Source organism: Pseudochaenichthys georgianus, chromosome 23, assembly GCF_902827115.2.
Source record: "Pseudochaenichthys georgianus chromosome 23, fPseGeo1.2, whole genome shotgun sequence".
Taxonomy (NCBI): Eukaryota; Metazoa; Chordata; class Actinopteri; order Perciformes; family Channichthyidae; genus Pseudochaenichthys; species Pseudochaenichthys georgianus.
Genome location: NC_047525.1, coordinates 13,512,497 through 13,536,971, shown reverse-complemented (window position 1 = coordinate 13,536,971; position 24,475 = coordinate 13,512,497). Strand labels below are relative to the sequence as shown.

Genomic DNA, 24,475 nt, shown 5'->3' with positions numbered 1-24,475 from the left:
TACAAAAAAAACATTGTCTCGATTCGTATAATGAGCCCAAACTTTTATATTGTGCTAATGAGATCAAACAAAAAGGAAGGCAGGACTATAACCATCGATCAACCAATCCTCATCTCATAATCTGAGAGACGAAAGTATAACACCTTAGCCTGAAGGTAGACAAGGGGAAATGTATCCTGCACATTCAGACTACTTGCTGTTCCTGACTGTCTAATTACCCACACTGAGGCCTGAAGAGGATGCTCCCCTGGGTGCCTTACCGAAGTCTTTGCATGATACATTTGTCTGCTAAAAAACATGACTAATGGCAGACAGATGCTCTTTTTAAGGAACACTGTTATCTCTTTGCCAAGAAAGTGGAATGAGACCGTGGGCAAAAAATAACGTCCTCTTATTGACATTAATCTAAAGAAGAGATACAAGAGTCTCAGAAAACCCCCTGCTGCCCAGAGGGGATATTGTGAGGAGCTCCGAGAAGGAAAACACACCCTCATCCTTTTTCCTCCGGATCAAAAACACACGCACACACACAGCTTTAAGAGCTTTGAAAGTGATCTAATCATAGCAAGAGATTAGGCTTCCGGTGCATTAATTACACACCTCCAATGATGTAAACACATACGAGACCTTTTAGCATCATCCATATTGATCTTTAAATAAATCAAGTCAACTACCGTCCTTCCACTGCGTAAACAAATCGATTTCTTCCCTGATAAATCCCCTTCCCTTTTCATCAGAGCAGATTCAAGCTTGGCAAGTCCGTTTGACACACACACATGCCAGGTTGGGAACCCTCTGAACCGAGGAGATGACGAGGAAATGCCAAATGCTACAGTGGGCATTATGTGTGATGCGACAGCGACGAGACTGGGAAATACAATTTAAAAAAGGGCCACAACTGAGGTTTAAAAGTAGCCTATACTCAGACTAAACAACACTACTAGCCATAATATAGGATGAGATTTCTTTTTTTACTTCTTAAATAACACACTTATAGGTTTAAAATAATAATTACAAAAAAGTAAACATTTTATTTATACATTAATATTTTTGCAATACTGCTCAATTAGGCTCTGACTCCCAAATCCATATTTGCAACAATGTTACACACACCCCCCCCCCACACACACTTCACAGAGACTAGACTTTCCAACTTCTGTCTGGAAAAAGTGCTGGAGGGAAATGACTAATGCTTTATCCTTCCACAACAACGACCACTAAGGTGCCCATGGGCAAGGTTCTCGATCCTGCACCAATATAGCTCCTGCTCCGCTAAAAGGATCCCCCGAGTGTAGTCGCACAAAGGTTAACAACTGAGGGTGGGATACACTGCCTCCGCCTCTCCCTGAACAGCTCCTAAAGCTGTCCTACTGAGAAATGCCTCTGTGTTAGAGCGCACCTGGGTGTACAAGACAGCAGGACTATGAACCACAGAGACATTCAACTGTGGGGATGGAAAACGAGTGGTAGCATTTATAGAAAGTACACGACAATTGGGCAAGTTGGGAGAAACTGGGAATATAATGAAGACAGAATGCCCTAAAAGTGCAGTAATGTTTAGTTTTTTTAACTCTACGTGCGAGTTCTGAAGGGTAAAATCACAATTTATTTTCATGACTAATAAAACCTATATGAAAAAAAAATGCTTTCACATTCACAATCCTTTCCCTTTCTAAATGTTATCTTATTTAATCCATTAACCTGTGTGATGCTGTACGTTTTGTCCAGAGAAATAAAAGTATGGAAACATGAACAACCTGTATACACTCTTTGTTCCACACATCATTATAGATGGAATCGATAGTGATTGTTAAGAGTAACTAATAATGCCATCGACACCAATATAATCATATATATTTCAGTCCCTAGTCAATATGTGGGTGTCGGCTGGCAAAATACACATTTATAATGAGACAGTTGTAATCAAATAAGGTCAAATTGTAGAAGAAAATCGTGACTGTAACGCAATTGCATTGGATGTATAAATTGATGGTCACAAGACTTGTGAATTGCAGTGCAACACAAAAGAAAGTGCACCCTACATTTAAACCTCCCCCTCTTTGGAAGCTGTCATATAACTCTTAGCGTATAAGTATGTTCTGTACAGGGCTTCACAAAGAAGCAGCTCTTTGTACTGAGCCACTGTAACTGGGTCAGAGGAGAATCTGTTTCTCTGCCATAACATGTCATGTTATTCAACATTTGGGAGGAATACAGTGACAGGAGCAAGTCACCAGCATGTGTTGCCTCCATGTAACATATAGCAGGAAGCCACAAACTCCCGCTCTATAACAGGAACATTGAGAAAACAGAAACCCCTCCCCCTTTATTTATATCATTAGATATAATAACAGGGACATATTAGAATCACCTGAGATGAATGCAACACTTTCAGACAGGCTGGATCGACCAACCACTTGGCTATACATGTGTTTCTATGTGATGTCTGGATGATTAGAAAAAAGTCTAAGCACTATAAAAGGTCGCCTGAGTGAGCAAAGTGTCAAATTGCCTTAAAACGTTTAGTCAAGTACACGGTCTGGTCTGCAGATGGTCCATCCCCAACAAACTCCATTATAAAACCTGTCAATTTAATGATGCCTCATACACAAAGAAAAACCGTTATAGTAATATAAATTATTAATCTAGGTCATTTGTTATGCTTTTCTCTTGTCTTTGCTACAATTCTTAATGAAATATCCTGTTCTGGTCTCAGCAAGATGCTTGGTTCGCCTTCATCAATCTCCATTACAAAGAAAAATATTCAGCAACTACTGTTACCAATTAATCATCCAAGTCATTTTCTTATGGTGGTACATACAATATCTTGGACTGGAGAGGATATGCAAAAAAAGCTCTGTTCAATTCCACCAAGCTCCATTACACAATTTGTACATTTAATGTTGCCTCAATATAAATACATACAGTACAATAACACAATTTAAGAGCTTGAATTACTGGCTGACACATTTCCATATCAGGCTTACTGTATTGTTTGTGTAGTTTAAGATTTGTGGAATAAGAAGGTAGAGGGACCATTAATGGGAATGGAAATGTTAAAGGGAAAGCAGTGAATGGAGCATTGGATCTGTGCCAAGAAATGCAGAACGGCCACAACAGATTCATGAGTGGTGTGTAAATATTGCCATATGAGGATGATTAGACCAGCAATGAATTATGTGTTTGAATTACTTGTTGGGTTCCTTGCAGAGGAATATAAAACGTGTCGGGACTGGTCGACGGTGTGTCAGCTGTTAGGAGTGCACACAACACTGCCTGGAAAATAGGAGGATTTCCAACTTGTTCTGTGATGACAGAAACTCGACGGTTAGCTTTTATAAATTATACATTATAATAACTTGTCAACTCTTTGTGTGTCTGTTAAACATGACATTATACACAAAGTTAACACAATTTTGTTTTTTGTATAGACGTGTCTATAAATGACACACCGTAATGTAGGGATAAGTTGTCCTTAACAATAAATGAACCCTCTCACTTATGTTATAGACGCTAGGTAGCTAACGTTAGCTAATAGTATAAACACATATTTACCATGTTGACGTTGGTGTAAGAGTGTTCCTACTCCCGGTAAAGTTTTCTCGAAAACTGCACAGAAAGATCCGGACATATCTCGGGACTCAAGCTGGGTCTCCCGGTTTCGTTGTCCTCACATTCAGAGTTTACGGTGGTCCGTTAACGTCGTGGGTGCTTCACATGCCATCACGGCTCCCACTCGCTGCCACCGCTGCTGGAACAACCGACCGACGGCGGCAACGGTGTGACTCGTACCCCACCAGCCCGCCGCGGTAATCCTTCTAAAGCCAGCGACACGGAGTAGAGACAGTGTGTGATTAAGCCCCGCCCACCGCGGTATACAGATGGAGGGGCTGCGGTAGATATCAAATACACCCACATGAATTAATTCATAACCAGAGACGGGAGAGATCCAAATCTTAAATTAGTTTCACATGTACTTAAAGTAGGACTGAAAAAGAAAATGTAATGTATCTGTTTATGGGTGCCCATGTTGTGTTTGTCATTTTGAATATACTTAATAATCAAATAAGGTCCAATTAGTACTTAATTAGGTATGGCCGACAGTTTTACATTTCTATAACTAAACATAATATAACTAAACTAAATAATAAATAAATGCATAAAGTCTTTGTGCAAGCCAAAGACACATTTTTTGTTGTGCTGGAAGAAGTGTTGTGCAGAATGGGCACTTTCAGTGTGTACAATTATCATATCATGTAATTTATGATTATATAAACTAACTGATTAGATTACTAGTCACATAGACTGATAGCTGATTGACTACTTCGAGATGACACCAGCCACATCTCAAGTTAAACGATAAATTAATTATAACTCACAAAGTCATGAATGATTTAAAGACACAGCCGGTCAGGGCAGGTGTTCTCTGGCCCCAATGGTAAAGAAACCAATTAGTTTTGCCCTGTCATGTGATACGAGTCTGCTAATAGTTTACTATCTGGGCTCCCAGTCACATTAAGTATTTATGCACCCAATTTAAGGGGAGATGCTACATGTGAAAATGTTGAACTGGTAAATATCCCCATAAAACGTCCCCCGGTTGATTATACATTAAGATAAGTGTGTTATGTATTACTAGTTTTGGGGACATTTTTATGTTAGACATTCATGATGCTTTGGCTGACGCAAATAGAAATGTACTGCTAAATGTCTATTTTGGAGGGGTTTATTTCCACAAGTCTGAAAGAAGACATGTTATGAAAGCAAAAAAGACAATGTCAATTTTTGGTTTTGCCTGTTGTCTGGATTTGTCTCATGTTCGTGCCATGTTAGAAAACATGACATAGTGACATGTGCATTAACCCTGTGTCATTGACCTGTCATTCTTTATTACTTTCTCACCTCTTGTGCACAAATTGATCTGATGCCGACATCATGAGGACAGGGAGTGCGTCAGCCATCTTTTAATCATTGTGACAAGTGTGTGTGCTGACAGGTTGGACAGTCCGAGGCCGTGTGATTCAGCCTGCAGGGCAGATAACAGCACCAGCACTGAGGATGGCTGCAGGGCAACACTCTGATATTGAAAGTTGAATCTGATCCAGGTTAATTAAATCGTATCATTTCACTGAACGGCTGCGCGTATATATTTAGAAAGATCATTACATAGCTCCGAGATGGATCCACAATTAATCTTTCTGCTATAATCAATCCTAATAACCTGATACACTTCCAGTCCATTTCCCCTGGGTGTCTATGTATCCTATCCATGCCTATGCATGTGGGAAAGAGAGGTAGACAAAGGGTTAAATGTGACATTTAATTAGGTCTCTATCTATAGTACTTTTGCATTGATTTGATTCGGAAAGTGCATTGGCTTTGGGCTCACAGTAAAACAACTTTAGCCTAATGTGTTGCAATGCCATTAGGAGCAGATCTCTAATGGGTATTTTAGCACTGCATGATACTTGCAAGGCTGTTAATCAGCAAACAAAACATTGCATTTTAACACTCTCTCTCCTGCTTTGATACAAAAGAAAGAGGACACACATTGACACTACCCACAAACACAATCTCTGACATACATGCAGTTGCAATTCTTTATCTAAATGTCACCATATTTCACTTTTAATTAGTGCAATGGAGGTCAAAATCCAATTATCTGACTAAAACAGAGTTGCAAAACAGCATGTATTGAATACCTGAGTGTATTGATCTACAAATTCATGGTTACAAATGATGTAAAATCCATGTGTCAGGATTTAGGCATTTACGTGCATCCATAAAACATACTCTGCTAATCACAAGATGCTATTGTTCCTTTTCCCCATGGAATGTTTGTGTACTTTACGCACTTCCTGCCTCACTTTCCTGTCTTCATCTCAGCTGTGACATCACTCTGACCTCAGCAACACCAGAGACTTCAAGAACGCTGATACTTTCCAGGAGCCTTTAGCTGGGGGCTAAGGATTGTTTGGGGGAGGACCAAGGTCAGGAGACTTTTGGTGAGGCCCTGGAATTTCTTTTGGGAGTTTGGAACATTATGGAGGGATTTTGGAATGTTTTAGGTGAGGGAATCGGAGTGTTCCCGTGAGATATGGGAATGTTGGGAGGGGATATCGGAACATCCTGCAGGGGTTCTGGAATGTTTGAGTTAGGGGCAGTTCAGAATGTTCTGGTGGGTTAGGAGCATCAGATATTCTGTAGGGATTTCTGAATGTTTAAGATTAAGCGGGTCAGACCTTGGGACTCTAAAAATGTCAACACGTTTTCACTCACAACTCCTCAGATACAGCAGCTTGGTCAGTGACACTACACCTTATAGTGCTTATACTATGATGCTCTATGTACCCCTCTAGAATCAGTTTACACTTGTTACAAGCACGCCATTTTTTATAAACTGGCATTTACACAGAAAACAACTCAACAAAAATACTTGGTTATGTAAAGTAAACAATTTTGGTTTGGGTAAACAAATATACACTTGGTTCGTAGTTAAGTAGGTTAAATGCATGAACTAAGTTAAGTGTTATGTAGCGTCACAAGGCATGATTTCCGTAAGTCACTCAAGATAAGTCAATGTTCAGTTTTGTTTCACAAAGGACACACACTCCGGTCTCATGGGTGAAGTCTGCATAGAGAGGTGATTGGGGGGATATATAAAAAACAAAGAACTTTCATAACCTGTTTGACCCATCTATCCACCCCAATCCATTCCCACAAGAAAATACTTTATTGTTGCTCTTTAAAATACAGTATGTCACCTGACTCCTTTACAACCACCAACCATACCACTAAAATCTCTATGGATAATTTTACAAGCGTTAACTTTATTGTTTTGCTTTTAGAGTCCACAAGTTCACTGTTTTAATTGACTCTAACCTCTCTCATCAGCAAGTATCTGTAAACTCAGCACAAAACAGCATACAGATACATTAACTGGCCGCTCAGCATATAGCATTCAGCATCTTAAAGTCCTCATAGTTCCCTCAGGAAGTGGCGGAGAACTAACCAGAGCTACAAAATGATGATAGCTGATAAAGGGCTATATAATCAGTGTTTTGTTTACAGCATGTTGCAGTGCCTGGTAGATTCCAACTCATTTTACTATTACTTCTCTGCCCGTACAGTATAACTGGCTTTAGTGCAACTGCAGTATACACACCTTCATGATGAAATGCTTTGCAATAACCTTGCATAATTTAAGATATTCTCTTTTTTAAACACTTTTGTAGTCGTCTTTGTGTTGGCTCAGTTCGTTATATAGTACACTTCGAGACTATGGTTTGGTTGTTTTAATAGATTGCTTAATGCTATATAAAAACGGTGGTGGAAGATGAATTCCAGGAAACCTGACGTCAATGCTAATTTCAGTTCCTGTGTCACCCAATATGTGTGAGAAACGATACTGACAGAAGGAAAAGAAAGTAGGACAAGAAACGGAGAGCTAATTGATGAACAGCTGTCCTAATCCCGCCTGGTTATGTGTCAGACAGGAAGGGAAAACAGACTGCGTGTTAGACGTCTCTCTTGGTTTTAAAGAAACGTCCCTTTGCTTCCTCATTTCCTTTGTCAGATAGCACGACTATGACAGCGGCAAACTATAATAGCTTTAAAAGAATTTAACTGTGAAATGACTGTAAAATCTGCTCATTTTATGAACCTAATGGAGGCTATGTTAAATGAATCCTGCATTAATATATATCCATAACATAGAGAAGAGAATACATTTGTGTTCATTATATAATACGTCTATATAATATAAGATGTTGGAGCGCCGGGAGATAAAGACATTATGTAGAGAGAATTACATTAAGAACTTGAATATTTCACGGCTATGACTCTGCCTAATGTCTGGCTGATACTTCTGTCGCATAGAAGCTCTAATGTGTTTATAATTTGCTATTCTAAATTTGGAACATGACTGCAGTCAGATTAGCACAGAGGTAAAAAGCTGCGAGCCACTGCTGTGTGTGCATCCTTTGATCAAACTAATCTTTCATGCCGGGTAAAGACAGAATCAATGGAACAGGGAGACGCTTGCACATACACATGCACGTCCTCTGGGCTCAATAACTGACGCAGTTGGGTTATGATGTATATTTGGATTATATAACAGAAAGGAAACTGTCAAGCTCCAGCTACACTATTTAATTTATATGTCAATGCTTCAGTGCCAGCAATTACATTTTCTTTAACAGCATCTCCTACCCTTCATGTCTCTCTCGCATCATGGCTTTTATCTCTAGTACAATCTTCCCTTCCTTTCTCTCATTTATTGCTTGTACCTTATCAGCTTTACGCTGCAGTGTAACATCATCTCTGTCATGCTGAAAAAACGTACAAATGATGTCAATCCCCCAAAAAAGATGGATTTATCAGAAGGGCTATTTTCAACTAGCGTATTTTTCACATTGTGCTATTGATGCCGATAAGCCCCATTAGGCTCAGTAGTGGCAGAGTAATGATTCTGACTTGCACACAAACATGTTGCATCAGGGGAGGGGGGTTGGGGGTCAGTCAGAGAGCACAAGAGACTGCTGCTTCTGTGGCTACCGTTTGGCATGAGCACAGTGACTAATCTGCCTGAACATCCACATAAATCACCCTGCAGACGGGACTGTGACACGGTGATATCAAGCACACTCCACCAGGGTCAGCCAGGATATCAGGCCGTATGAAATGTAGACAATTCGACGAAGGCCGAAATGCAGCTTTCTGTACATCCATCACAAAATGTGTCAATTCCTTAACAAGTTTACCATTAAAGCTAAACATTGCAATTATTGGCCACCTTCAGTGGAAACAAGCTGAGAACACAATAATGGCATTATTATCAGCTTTTAATTTGAACTTGTTAGCAAAAAGTTCACACATCACGCAAATGAACACATTATGCGACAAGTAGGAAGAGCCAAGATTCAATATGAAATACCCTTTTGTGTGTCCCTTTTTGGCTGTTTTGTGTCACTTTTCAAACGTTTTGTTTCTCTTTTTGGTTGTTGTGCATCTCCTTGAAACTCTTTAGCTGCTAAATGCCCAATTTCTTAACCAGGTAGCTTTGGTGCTGGGCTTTAACTGCCATGTTCATATGCATATAGTAAGTGTCAGGTATTGAACAAATAACAATATTACTTCTTTTGATTCTGACTAGCAAGCTAACATCATATTTGTTATTTAGCTCAAATATCTATGTAGCATTTACACCTGTGTGTTTGAATTAGGTAACATCTAAAAAAGTCAGAACTCCTTTATTTTGGGATACCTTATTTAGTTTAATGATTAAATATCCACAGGATACTTTTCTTATACTAAAGGGCCAGGTTCAACCTATGAAGAACCCCTGTGAGCTCCATTATTCTCTTTTCCACCAGCTCTCCTCTCTTTGCCCTGCCTCAAAATCAACTCTGTTTTATACAAAGAAACAGAAGGAGCTTGTCTCCTCCTCCCAGGCCCTTTCAGCCTTTATATTCACTTTTCTTCAGGGGGAGCTAAGGTTTCTAGCAGAATCTTTTGTTCAAACAAAGCAGGAAGTAAATCAATGGGGCACTTCAATGGGCATGCTGGGAATGAGAAAGGTCTGTGGTGGTTTTTAAAGGACTCTGGCGGTATCAAGCTGAGTGGAATGGAGGCTCTGCAGCAGATAGACGCAGGGCTGTCAAGTCAATCCCACGGTCCATATTTCAAATGCCCTGATGCAGTTGTATTGCATACAGTAGATGTGCACAATAAAGCATCAAGTAATGAAACAGATGGTCTTCTGAAAGGGATGAACAGAGAGGGGGGATTTTGGTGAAGAGGTGAAAGGACCCTGGGTTATAAATCCCCCATGGTTAAACCTCCAGTCAAAACTACAGAAAACATTTACTTTACCTGCAAAATAAAGGACACATTCAAGGAGTGTTTATTACTTTAGCTACATGATCGAATGTGTCAAGTAACACACGTTACAGTAGGAACCAGGGCCTGCTGTTATGTTTGTGGGATTTTAGGGGCTTGAACAACCCGCTAAAAATATACACATGGTGGGCATTTTACAAAATCTTTTGCAGTGTTTTTAGTCTCAATATGATTTAATTTGTCTAATTTTAGGTCAAGAAAAAAAATCATTAATAAAAGGCTACAGCTGCACATGAAATCATACTGCCATTACAACTTCATACCTTGAATAAAATGGCACCAAAATAGAGACAATATTAAATATAGGCTGTTGGCGAATATTGGCGGATTCAGATTAATAATACCAGTTATACATAACATGTTGTGTTATTATAAATACCAAGTAGTTCAAAGTAGCCTCAACATTTGCATTAAAGTGATATTAACCCCATACACATATTAATGAATATAAAATGACCGCTAAGCAAAAGTATTTTAATTTCTTTACGTATGGTGTATTTTTCTACTAACACTTTTGTAGTTTTACTCAAGGGAAAGGACTTTTACACTTAAAGCTGTTTAGAAACCTCCTCCTGTATATCACTGTCTGTTGCCTGTTGCATATTTGAACACCTCTTTTCTCTTGATGTAATCCAAACCCTGCAACCTCTCTGTCATTTGAGCTGAAATACTACCAGAATGTGTGATTGCTTCATAAAAGACATTCTGCATTAGCAGAGACGGGCACCAGAGGCCGTTTGAAATGAATATCTAAGGGGTCACACGTTCAAAGCCTGTGTGTGTGTGGGTGAGTGGGGGGCTTTCATGTGTCATCCCGGCTTCCCGCCCACGTCCCCGCACCACCAGCTTGTGGCATTTCATTTCTCTTTGTCTTCCTCTGAGGGGTCTGAGACCTCTTTGGAGAATATATTTATTTTTCGAGGGTAAATGACAGCTGCAGTGATATGGAGGTGTCAAAGCAAGAGGAAGAACAAACTGACATAATGACAACATCTGCAACAATAATCTGTCAAATAACTCAACAGATAAACATTAACGTTTGCACACTGTAAGGTGGTCAATGGCTAACACGTATAAAGCTTAAATAATTGGTGCATTTTCCTCCAACTGTTTTAATGCACATTTTTATACAAATAAGAAAAAACCTGAGTGGAAAATTCACTAAAACACAAATACTTTTGGCTGAGGTGGAAAAGTCTCCGTTTCATTAAAAAAGCAAATATTAGCTAGTAATAGAAGCTGTCAAAAACTTGAAAGGCAGCGCAAAGAAAACGTTTTTACACTTAAAAATGATAAATGCTTAATGTGACAAATTGCAATGGAAACAGATTTAGTTTAGAAATGATGATGTACAGTACATGTGACTTTACAGTTTCTACTCTGAATAGACAAAAAGAATCTCCTCATCACTTCGCAAAGATCTCCTTTTTCACATACATGAAACAAACAGAAATATTATTATATATTTCTTCCTTTGTTCTACATTGTTTCCCACCAATTCAACAGCACTGTTTGAGAGTCTATTATGCTTTCTGTGTCATCATTACTGCACAAAAATTGCCTATTGTTTTTCTTTCATGTGGCAGCATTGATATCAAAGACCAATAAAGGGCAATAAAGCATTCTCGGAGCTTAAATGAACCGGCCACTGGGTGTAGCTTCATATTTAGTCTGCAGACATGAGCCCCTTTCACAAGAACATCACTTTTATTGCCATTTAAAGTTGATGGAAAATGTGTTTCGTTATGATAGTTTGGATGAAGAAAGATATCAGACGCATCTCTCAGTATAACTCCCTACAATGTGACAGCCTGGACATGAAGATACAGTTAGAGTCAATAAACTGTATTGCACATCAAGTGAAGACAGTACATTAAAGAAATAGAAAATCTGACCTATGGGGTTTTTCTTCTGCTGACTTTACACAGAAAACAGATGACGATAGAGAAAAAGACAAGGTTATATGTTAATGAGGAACAAACACACACACACACACACACACACACACACACACACACACACACACACACACACACACACACACACACACACACACACACACACACACACACACACACACACACACACACACACACACACACACACACACACACACACACACACACACACACACACACACACACTGTCTCTCTCTCTTTTTCTCTAGTTCAACAGGTAGAAACAGTGCATGTATAATTTATTTAGATATTGCATGTGTGTGTGTGTGTGTGTGTGTGTGTGTGTGTGTGTGTGTGTGTGTGTGTGTGTGTGTGTGCACATGTGCGTGTGTGTGTGCACATGTGCGTGTGTGTGTGTGTGTGTGTCACCAGTTTAGAGTGAAAGAAAGTGGCTGCCAGCATCTTCTCTTGTTGCCATGGTGTTTAATTGAGTAGCAAACAGTATTATTATATGAGAATTGTATGGCCACTTATGGGTGTGTATGTATGTATGTATGTATGTATGTGTGTGTGTGTGTGTGTGTGTGTGTGTGTGTGTGTGTGTGTGTGTGTGTGTGTGTGTGCGCGTGTGTGTGTGTGATATTGAATGAAATTGAAAACTATTATTATTATTTATTTCTGCAATTGTATTCTTCTTCTCGACTATCTTTGATTGTAATTGATTTTATACGTTTAAACTGAACAAATTCATATAAAAAAGCTAGCAACCTTTTTAGAAATACATCATGATTTTTTTTCTTGCATTGCAGAAACCCGGAATACAGTCTGTGAATAACAAAAAGCAAGAGGTGGCAGAAGAATAATAGGAAGTAATTGGACTGCACTTAACCCTGAAGAGTGAGTAATAAATGAGGGCCAACCATTCAAATCTAATGTAGCCCTCCAATGGAGACATATTGTAAGTGTTGGATGGAATATTCTAATTAAACCCCAATTGCTACGAGGGAATCATTTTTTGAATAGACTATTCACTTCACGATTAATGACTACATAACCAGTGTGGGTGGAACATGTTCAGTACAGCCCCACAATACATCAGGGTCAACAGACTTATATCACATAGTACATAATAAACACGACATTTCCACGTGTGCAGAGAAAAGTGCATAGGCTCAATGCCGAGATGGAGGAATTGTGCGTGGGAATGATCAAATTCTACATCATGGTTGCTTAATCCACAAACAATAACATGCTTTCTGGTTTCTGTCTGGGATTTTTGCTGAAATGAAATCTAACTTTGTGTTGCCAATACAAAAGGGGAAGGAAGTTTATAGGAAATGAAGGCTATTTAAAGCATTAGGGAAGTATAAATTTGACTGCTAAAATCCCCTTTACCCTTAATGTAACCTAAACACTAATACAAATGTTGTTTTATAATAGGGATGAACCCATGTGCATGTGTATATGTCATGTTGCAACAGCATTATATATTGTGTTCTGAAAAGAGAATCCACTGAGAAATATTACTGGATAAAGGAGCCGGATGTTTTTTATTTATAGTAGAGTCAAAAAGAGTTTCATCTTGTGGATGTAGAAGTCGTTTAACAGCCTTTTTTGCAGCTCTACCATCTTGCACTGAGACACAGAAGTTCACCTACTTTATATAGAGGATTGTGTTGTTGACACGTGACGTTACACAGCGCTGTCCTCAGAGATATTATCTCTGTTGTGGTATAAACACTCACAGTAAACGAAAGAGAGGCGGGGGGGGAAAGCTTGGACTGGGTTTGCGTGCTGAGTTTCTGAGAGACTGATGGTTTCCATGGTAAACGGATAGAAGTGACCACGGTTAACAGCTGGAGGGCCTTTCTAAGGCTGTGGAGACGTACTGGACACAGAGGATTGTACAACATATCAGGGGCTCAGAAGCTGCGTAAACACTGTGGCTGTACACAACAAACATTTCCTAACCACTTTCCTTTGACCTTGATGGAAAAAGTAATGCAGTCCAGTGAAGATGTGAAGCATCTACTCTGATACGACATCATGATGCAATGGAGGATGTTATTGACCTGCTGTAGCTACAATGGTCCTCAGATGAACGGCTAAAACATAAAGTATCATTGGCTACCAGTGATGTTACAGTGTTATTTATTACCGACCACATACAAGTGGAGTTTTTACTTTATTACCAAGATATTGATTAGTACTAAGAGCCTATGGGTACAGGCAGCACAATGTTTCTTAATGAGACATGTACCAACTGGGAAGAGACTCAAAATGGCCAAAAAGAGACCAAGATACCAATACCAATACAAACAGATGCATAGAGACGGATTGAGTCAAATCTTAATGATATTGAATGAAATTAAAACTATTAATATGTTAACAATGTTTCCAATGGTGGTCTTCTTCTCGACTACATCTTGATTGTAATTGTTTGTGAGTTTAAAACTGAACAAATGGATTAATAAAAGCAAGTTGTTACATATGAAGCCAACCTTTTCATTGAACATTTCCAACATATCAACTGGGACTCTCAGAAACTTGGAAAAACATTTTGTATTTTGTACACATTTTGTTTATTGTAAAATTGTAAAATAAAAAAAATCAATTAATCTAGAAGACAATCACGAGCAGATCTATATAAGAAAATAATTTTTACGGTTTCTTTATAATATTGCTTCTTTTTTTTTACAACTTCTATTACTATTCTGCACCATAATATGTTTTACTAATTTCTCTCTTGAGCAGAATAGACTCTTTGACTGCAGCTTTCTTGCAAGACTTTTCTGCAGCGCTGAGACCTTGAGAAAGTTTAGAAATAAACTGGTGAGCAATAAAAAAAAAACGTCCCGGGACTGTTCCTTCTACTGTTTCCTTCTACTGTTTCCTTGTTTGTGGACTTGCAAAGGCTGTTAGCTTGACAGGAAGAGGCCCATTATAATGAACAGGGTTACATAACAATGTTTTTTGCATTTTGTTGTGCATAAAGTGGCAGACTGAGGCACCTAATGCATGCACACAGAAACACAGCGTCAGCACAAAAAGGGCAGCCCAAAGCACAGCGAGCACTGGCTCAGGGAAACACACTGTGAGAGAGAGGCTGAGATTGTGATGGACAGATAAAGACAGGGGGAACACAAACATAGCTTCCTGCTCAGACACACAAATCAGATAAACCTTAGGCGCAAGAAACACAGTAAAGAAAATGAAAACAAGCTTGTAATTTATGAGGTGTGCATGGGGATCAATGGCTGAACATTCCTTGGATGTCCAATCACAAGCTGCACACAGACGTGGTGAAACTTGTCCGACTGACTCAACCCCAAACTGTAAAGAAACAACTTCCATAATCCCCGCTCTTGCAAAACGAAAAATAAGTCATCTATTAACGCCGCTGTAATGAGCCGAGACATATTAGAACTTCTTTCTTTACAGTGCTGCCTTTAAAACCTTGAAAATAATATCGACCTCATGTCTACTGTGGTATAAAAGTGAACAAATAAAGCAACATCTATTATCATTAGAGTAACGTCTACCAGTAAGCCTGAACAGCTCTCAAACTGCACAATCTTGACACAGAAAACTATTCAGTGGATGTTTCTCTATCTAACATATAGAGCTTTCTCATGTGACTCACGTACATGTCGAGTTCATGACGGCAATAATGAACTGCTGATCCCATGTAACTGACTTCATCTGACAGCAACAGAAGCAAATCCCTTGTCTACACACCAAACAAACAACTCAAACACAAGGCAGAAGGTAGGATAGGATAACAAGTTTAGTAACGCTACCTCTGTCACAAAGATGAGCGGGTTAGCGCTGTAGTTCTTCCTCATGCCTCCTCTTCCTCACAGCCTGAGGTCAAAGTGCATGCCCCAGCAGCTTCAGCAGCCCCCTGCACATCAGAGAGAAATGTCTGCCTCTTAGGACTACCCTCTGAGGGAGGAGTGTGTGTGTAACGCTCTTATTGTGAAATAAGTGTGCTTCCTGTGTGCAGATCCCTAAAACCAACAGATCCCTGTGCACCTACGATCTCACCCTGTGCCACGTGCCCTCGTCCCGGGCTGCGTTCTCACACACTTTGGGGGGGGGGGGGGGGGAGACCTCCTTAAAAGGCATGAGGGAGCCAGAGCCCGGAAATGTTTTTCATCCATCAGCCACCCTCCACTGGCCGGGGCACAAAACAAGCTCAGCTGCCAATCAGGAGGGGGAAGAGAGAGGATGGAGAGCCATGGAGGAGGAAAGGGGGAGAGAGGGGGTGGGGAGATTTAGGGGAATGGACGTGTGCAGGAATCTCACTCTCCCCGAGGGGTGAACGCACTCTGCAGGACAGAGACCACTTCTTATCGCAGAGAGCCAGATAAGTGTGTGTGTGTGTGTGTGTGTGTGTGTGTGTGTGTGTGTGTGTGTGTGTGTGTGTGTGTGTGTGTGTGTGTGTGTGTGTGTGTGTTGGACTCTGCTAACACTCATAATGCTCAAAGCCATATACTTTACAAGTGGGTGTGAGAGCAGGGTCAATTTAGTTTCTTATCAATCTGCCAAACTTAAGTTTAATGTTCTTTATCAACTTCACTGAATTGTAAAGCCCAGAACTAACAATAGTCAACATTTACAATGCATCCCATAAATGTGTCCTGCTGAGACCGGCTGAGACGTCTGTGCAGCCCCAGCCTGACACACTGCAAAAACTCAAGACCTTGGTCCTGTCATGACGGTTATCTTTATATAGGGACAAACAATTCAACGGTTTAGACCTTTCACCTTAGTTCATTTTGTTCAACCTGTCACATTCCATTTCTTGCACTATTCATGTCTTTGTTCTTCTTAAGCATACTGTCTGTTGCACTGTTCGAGTAGCCCAGATTTGTATTGCAAACAACTACGCTTTAGCTACTAACGTAAAAAGCTTTGATTTAAATTGAATTGATAACAAGGAATGTGGTCAAATAAATACACTTAGAAATATAATCTAAAAGATGCATCACTGTCATAGCTCACTGGCAACGTTAATATTATTAATTTTAACAGTAACGTATGAGCTTTGCTATAATGGTCAACATTTCTGCTCTAAATAAATTATACTGATTGATCCAGGGGAATATATCAGTGTTGGTGATGTTGGTATTTTTATCTAATTTGTTGACAATAATTAAAAAAAAGTCAGTATCTTTTCTCTAAACTAATTATTCAAAGGACATGCACATATCATTCCAGCCCACTTTGCGTGTATTCTCAGCGGGACTTGTTTGCAGAAAAAGCACAGGTGTTACTGATTACATGAATTAAGCAGAACTGCAACACCTACATGTCATCGGTCCGTGATTAAAATAATGAGTTACACCTGCTCTTTTCATCCTGGGACATTACCAAATGAAAAAAAAGTGATATTTCAAATAATAATAAATGATGTGTTCAGTAGGTAGGTGCTCCACTACAGTCGATGTGCTCCACCTACTGTTCAGACAAAGTAAGGAATAATACATCAGTGACAAGTAAACTCTTGGAATTAAAAAACAAAGGACAAAGATGACTAGAACATTTTTAAAAATCGCAAGGGCTTTAGCTAGATTTGTCCTCACATTTAGCTTAATGTATGAGCAGAAACACACACAGGAAAAGGGGCACATTTGGGACGAAATGCAAAAGAAAATGCTAATGCTAATAAGGCATCAAGTAGCCACCAATTAAATAACATTTGGAGAGTTACAGACGAACAGTGGCAGCCTGGAGATACTCCTCAAGGATCCCACACTGAAGCCCATGAAACATGCAAGATGAGAGGACTGGGGGGGGAGAGACATTGATGTCAAAGAGAGGAGATGGGGGATCGAAGAAGAGGAGGATAAGGAGGGGGGATGGACCATGAATACAGTTAAGAGATATGACAGTTGGCAGGAGGGGAAACGGGAGAGGAAAGAGGGCCAGACATGAAGTGAGCGAGGACGTCAAGAGGAGTCACGCGACCCTCTTGAGCCTCTTCCTGGTGCCAAGCTGGCATTAGCTTCAGCACGCTGCTGAATCAGCACTTCTACAGGCCAGAGAGAGATCATCTGCTCCATTTTGCAGAGCATGAATCAGACAAAAAGCAATCTGCTGCAGCGAGAAGAGGAGAGAACCAAACTAACGGTTCATTAAGCACTAATTTAACAGCCAATCTGTCAAAGCGTGTCTCCTAATTCATTTCAATTATTTTGAATGAGGTGCTGCCTCCAAGCAAAGTCTCCTCTGGTTTCTAAATAGACGCTAGAGGATGCCAAAGGACATTCTCGTTCTCTCTCACTGATTTGATATTGTTGCAGTGACCTTGGGCAAGACACTTCACCTGAACTTGCTCCTGTGGGTATTGTCCACAGTGACCATTGCAGCATGTATGTAAAATATGTGTGATGTGTATTTGTAAAGCGCTTTGAGCACTGGAAAAGCGCTATAATAAATGTAAGGAATTATTATTATTATAAATCTAAAGGAAGTGGATATTAAACACTATTACAGACACGGTGTGTGCAGGAGCTTACATTGAGGTGACTTACTTCGTCTTCTTCCTCCTCCTCCAAAATATCCCCTCGAAGTAAAAGTGATGACACAGTGAGTCTCATCTTTAAACAGCTCCAGATCTCTGAAACACAAATGTAAACATCTCCTAGTAAAATTGGCAAGGCCTGCTTTCAAAATGTTCAAAACGTAAGAATTTGCATCATAAACTATTCACAATAGCGAATAAATGAAATGCACTCATTATGCAGAATGTCTGTATTTTTGGATGTATTTATTTTAGTGTATCATTACAGTTAATATTGCATTATTTTGACTGCCAAGGTGGAGCTTATTTAAATGACTTTATATTCATATACTTCCGAATATCAAGCATCAATTATAACCTTCATGAAAGCATACAAGTCAGTTGTTATCTTTTACTTCAGGAAGTTTTCAGAGGTGTTTTCCATTATTTATTATTTATAGAATCATCCTCCAACATGACCATAAAGCTAAATCAGAATCTCCCTTTAACAGGTCCAAATTAATCAAGAAAAACTTAAATATATAACAAGAAACCGTGATTAATTGCTGGACATTAGTTTAAGCTTATCTTATTTAATATAAACAAGGAAAAATGCTCTGACATCCATCGATAACATTGAAAAAGTGTAAATAATAAGCCAACACAAACCTCTTGTTCTGCTGCTCCTCAGGAGTTTCACAGGGACTCTGAGTCACACGGAGTGTGTCATTTCACACAGAGCGTCCAGCAGCTTGGACAATCTGCACACCTCGCTGTGAAATGCTGCATGCTGCAACTTTTCCCCCTCTCAGCATAATCTGCAATGATTAACACTCAGCGCTGGAAAGTCCCTGCCTCAGTCTCTGCTGCTCGCTCTGACCCCAGGCTGTTCTCATGGTTAGAAAAACCCTTTATAATAGTAATTAAAAAACACTGTTTGACATAAAAAGCTTGATTTTGTGTCTATAAAGTCCCATAAATAATAGATTGATTTAAAATGTTATCAGTGATTGAAAATGCCCATGTGAATGCTGTTGAAGCCTAAGTGGATTGGTAAATCTGAGTACGAGGAAAACCTGTGTAAAAATCAATAACGTATATATAAAGGCGGTAAACAAGATTATATTAATATTGGAAATATTGGATCTTGCATTGAAGATAAATGAAAATGACAATGTTTTGTTATGGCTGCACAATTCACTGAAATGGGAAAAAGTCCCGATGCATCATTTTGGAAAAAACAAGACCTGATATATTTGGTGTTTATGGAAACTCTGGCAGACCCTGTAGAATTTAGAACCCAATGTGTATAAACAATGAATGAAGCTTAAACCAAAAGTCCAGTCTTCTCCACCTGGGGAAGTTCAATGTAAGCAATACCACTCGGATCATAAAGGTCTGTATAGAGATTTTATTCAGGACATGATACCATAATTTACAAATAAGCAGTGAGGGTTCACTGAGCTTTGGGGGGAACCCACTCGTGGATCTTCTTGGAGGTGGTGGGGAAGGGCACGTACTGCTTCGAGCTGCCGCTCACGTTGAACTGGTGGACCTGAGCCAGGAACTTCTTGGGCTCTGGAGGGTGAGTAGTGGGGGGGTTGTCTGTCATAGAGTGCAGCCAGCAGTGCCTGAAGAGTGCAGGGAACAAGAAGATGGTTTAATAACTAATTCTGTTGAGCTCATTCTTTCTCTTAATTCTTGATTTGTATTTTCTGTCTGTATGACACTATTAAAGTTACATATAAGCTACATTAAGTCAACTATTTAAAACGTTGTATCTACTTGCCAAGACTGTACAGCAGAGTCCACTTTATTTACTGAACATCTTAGAGAACAGGTATCATGAGGAGTTTTTTAGGATGTGTAAAAACTAGGGCTGTCAAGTTAACGCAAAAAAAAAAATAACGCCACTAATTATTTGAACGCGATTAACGCATGTGTATTTTTTTTCCTCGGCCGCCCCGTAGTTTCAGAGCGCATCGAGTTTAAAATACCATCTACAAGCTGATGCTGACAGCCCCGCTCCTGCCGCCCGCTTGTGGCAGACCACACTTCCACGCTCACCGGTAGGCACCGACTGGAGGAGGACCGGGAGGGTGTGTGTATGTGTGGCTCGAGCGAGCGAGAGAGAGACCTTACGTTAGGGCTGTGCAATTAATCGTATTTTAATCGCGATTACGGTTTGCGACGATTATGAAAACAGCATAATTGACAAAATACGATTATTTTGCTGGGTGCGCTTTCGCCCCTCCCTAAAAGCCCACTCGGCCACGTGCGAGTGACATGTGTTGTGAGTGTTCAGCGCGAGCGAAGATGTCAGAACAAGAGCAGCAACTCGTTAAAAAGAAGGGTAAAACTATTTCCACTATTTGCAAGTACTTTGTCTTAACAATTAAAAAAAAAATGTAAAACCTTTATTTATACAGGTAAAATCCCATTGAGATCAATGATCTCTTTTTCAAGGGAGACCTGGAGATACATTTCACATCGCTAAAGATATGTGCCCAGTTAGCAACCAGGGCTTTAAGCAACTTGTCAACACGTTGGACAAGCGTTACGCGATGCCGTCTCGGTATTATTTCAGCAGGTCTGCGCTGCCTGCACTATATGACAAATGCCGTGGGGAAGTTGAGAGAGATGTGGCTTCAGCTGACTACTTTGCGACCACAACGGACCTATGGTCTAGCCGAGCGGTGCCCAACCAGTCGATCGCGAGATGTGTCTAAAAATAGAACAACAATATTCTGTTTTATCGTTAATGTCCTGTAACATAATCTTCCTGTGCCAGAATAATGCACTTGAACGCATCAAAGTTTTGTGATTGGCCGGCGTCACCCCATGTGTCGGGGCATGGCTGAGGGTCTTCAGTACAGGTGGCTTGTCACCTGCCTGCGCTCATCTCTGAAACCAGACCATGTCAACAGGCTTTAAGAGATGACATGAGCAGCCCTACCAGCATTTGCCATGGTGGCCTAACATTTTTTATTTGATCTTAAATTGTAGTTCAACATTTATTTCCTGTTACTTCTGGACCATGACGGTTAGCCAGCCTTCAACGTTTAACTGAGTGGAATATGTTGAATATATTTTACCAAAATGTTGGCTATATGTTAAGGAGTTGTCAGTAGGTTGTGACAGTGCACTGCATCATATTTGATTTAATTTATTTTGGTCTAATTTATTTGTATTTATCATATTAATAATATATGTTTAGTAAGGTTTTGGAAGTGCGCTCCAATATATTTGTTGATCTTGTTTATTGGTAAAATATTATTTGTTTTAAAGTTCAATAAATGGTCAATGAATAATCGTCAAAATAATCGTGATATCATTTATTGACCCAAATAATCGTGATTATGATTTTTGCCATAATCGCACAGCCCTACCTTACGTGCATTGTTGTTAGCAGCATCTGGTGCTAGCTAGCTGCGCTAACGGATATAAGGAGCTGTTTAAATGAAAACAGAGGAGCGCTCTATCCACACAACTGCGCCGAGCACTTGACTTTATGCAGGAAGCCAGACAGCGGGACATTGTACGAAAAGTCAGCACACTCAGCACAGATAGTGCGCAACATGATTGCAGCGTCCAGGCAGCTCCCGTTCGAGCACACACACACACACACACACACACACACACACACACACACACACACACACACACACACACACACACACACACACACACACACACACACACACACACACACACACACACACACACACACACACACACACACACACACACACACACACACACACACACACACACACACACCACACACACACACACACACACACACACACACACACACACACACACACACACACACACACACACACACACACACACACACACACACACACACACACACACACACACACACACACACACACACACACACACACACGAATGAGAGAGGTTCCAGGTTGAATTGAGGCGAATATTTGTAATGTTCAGAGGTTGTTGTGTTTAATATTCATGAGAATATTTGTCATTGTTCAAATGATAATAAACATTAGCATAATGCATATTTGTCCACTCATATGTTGATAAGAGTATTAAAAACTTGAAAAATATTCCTCTAAGGTACATTTAGAACAGATCATAAATGTGCGATTAATCGCGATTAACTATGGACAATCATGCGATTAATCGCGATTAAATATTTTTAATCGACTGACAGCCCTAGTAAAAACGTGTTTATGGTGAATAGCGGACTTGCCAAATAGTGTTCTCAAAACATCAATATTATTTTTACAGTGGGTCGTTGCTATGTAATTGTAGAGCAACAAAGTGTTTATTAACTTTTTTTTTAAATCAGAAATAGTCAAACAATTCCTATGAACATTGTAATTGACCTTTGCACCTCTGCTCGTACAAAACAACACATTAGAATGTCACATTTGGCTTGACAAATATTATTTTCAAGTTCGATACACAATTATTGATTGAAAATAATGTTGTTTGATTAATAGACAATAATAATAATGTGTTATTTCCCAATGTGCAAGTCGTACCACTCAGCTGGAACCATGCTGCCGTCCACCTCCCACATGGTGTTCTTTCCGTTCATCTCTGTGGTGTAGAGCACCCAGCGGTGGCGTCCTAGACACATTTTTGACACAGAAAACTGTTTATTTACCGATTCAAACATGTGTCAATCTCAAGCATCATTTGCTTGTTAAACCATTCCTATAACAGAGTGATACAACTGCAAACATCCTCCATGAAAACAACATTATTTTGGTGCAAGACAAGTATACTGCTCATACGTTTCAAATCATGCCCATTTAGAGAACATGGACTCACCAAAGAAGTAGTTTTTGCTGTCCTCAAAGTATTTGTTTCCATATTTGTCCACACCAATCAGGGCTCCTGTCTTCACATCATTCGCCCTGTCGATGCATCAACAACACACACACACTCAGTGGGGCAGATCTGTGCTAACACTTCCCGTCGCAAAAACGAATATCGTGAACCAAGTGTAAAGGTGACATTTTGTTCAAATAAACATCTATTTGTGAAGCAAATCTGTGCTATAAGGGAATATGTTCCATCATTTTCCTTAGCAAAGACAATTGACACTGTTCAGAGACTAACATTTGAGCCTAAATCATCAGTGGCATCATAACTTAACCTCAGCCATGACCTACAGTAGGTTCAAAGCGAAAGAATTGTGCTAAAAGCTACAAGTACAGGGAAACAATTACAAGAGGACATGTTACTCAAATAAATAATGCATGTTGAGTAACTTACGAGCCAGTGTTTCGATACATAAATATCAAGCATTCCACGAGTAAAACATATTTAAAAGATAGAATAAGATACACATATAATACAAAATAAAAAAGTAAGTACATAGCGGCAAGTATATATACAATACACAATAGAAAGGACATATATCACTAGACTAGAATATATTAATAATACACAATATAACGAAGATATAATACTTCAGTCATGATTTAAATAGATATAAAGCGACGTAAAGCGACATAACGCGGCTGCTGTTAATTCTCTTAAATTACGATATGTATCAATGGAGTGTCTTTCCACTCTCTTGATGTAGATGCTTAACGTAATGTAACATTAGCTAGCTGTCAACATGCTAACGGCTCTGGACAGAAATAGCCAGGTCACACATCTTTATAAAGCTCTTAGAGTCCCCACCAGTGTTTCATTAAAACATATACAACTGTTTCTATAAACTGACCTGAAAAACTGAACCAGCAACCCTTTGACTCCTCCATGACCTCCTAGTTGTCCCAAAGCCCTTCGGACGACATGAAGATAACCCGCCATCTTTAGACGGAACAATTACCGGACGGACCGATGTGCGGTAAGAAAAAAAACAGGTCCGGGTATAACAACACTTTGAGAGACTTCAGTTCCACATATACATACTTGTATTTATGTAGTATGCTATTCATATATTATGTGCTGAATAATACTAACTATTATTAAAGAAACGCCTAAGTAAGTATTTAAAGACTGCTAAATATCACTAGTATTTTTTTCTATCTACTATACATTCATTCATTCATTTAAAGAGAATTAGACTCAGATTATGATGTATTGGTGCATATACAAGAAACAGAAATATACAATAGCAAAAATGACAATACAAGTACTATTTGTATATGCACAATGTCAATGTTTAAAA

At 39.5% G+C, this 24,475-nt stretch overlaps 2 protein-coding genes across 4 annotated transcripts in view; both read right to left on the bottom strand.

Annotated features, from left to right (window-relative positions):
* tmcc3 (transmembrane and coiled-coil domain family 3) overlaps positions 1-15,713 on the bottom strand; it is a 36,731-nt gene extending 21,018 nt beyond the window's left edge. Inside the window, exons 1-2 of one of the 3 annotated variants that reach the window (XM_034074807.2) lie at positions 3,556-3,810; positions 3,193-3,305 (exon numbers count right to left, since the gene is read on the bottom strand). In XM_034074807.2, the coding sequence (XP_033930698.1) occupies positions 3,193-3,305; positions 3,556-3,631 (189 nt within the window). In that variant the 5' untranslated portion in view covers positions 3,632-3,810. Of the gene's footprint in view, positions 1-3,192; positions 3,306-3,555; positions 3,811-15,598 lie in introns of those variants that run through there. The other 2 variants (XM_034074808.1, XM_034074809.2) reach the window with 2 other exon arrangements.
* A 3,989-nt stretch (positions 15,714-19,702) lies between these two features.
* On the bottom strand, positions 19,703-24,153 carry ndufa12 (NADH:ubiquinone oxidoreductase subunit A12). The gene is made up of 4 exons (XM_034074974.2): positions 24,026-24,153; positions 23,122-23,207; positions 22,830-22,917; positions 19,703-19,937 (listed from the first exon to the last, which is right to left on the bottom strand). The coding sequence occupies exons 1-4, from the start codon at positions 24,112-24,114 to the stop codon at positions 19,763-19,765; spliced, it is 438 nt and encodes a 145-aa protein (XP_033930865.1). The 5' UTR covers positions 24,115-24,153; the 3' UTR covers positions 19,703-19,762.
* Positions 24,154-24,475: the final 322 nt, after the last annotated feature.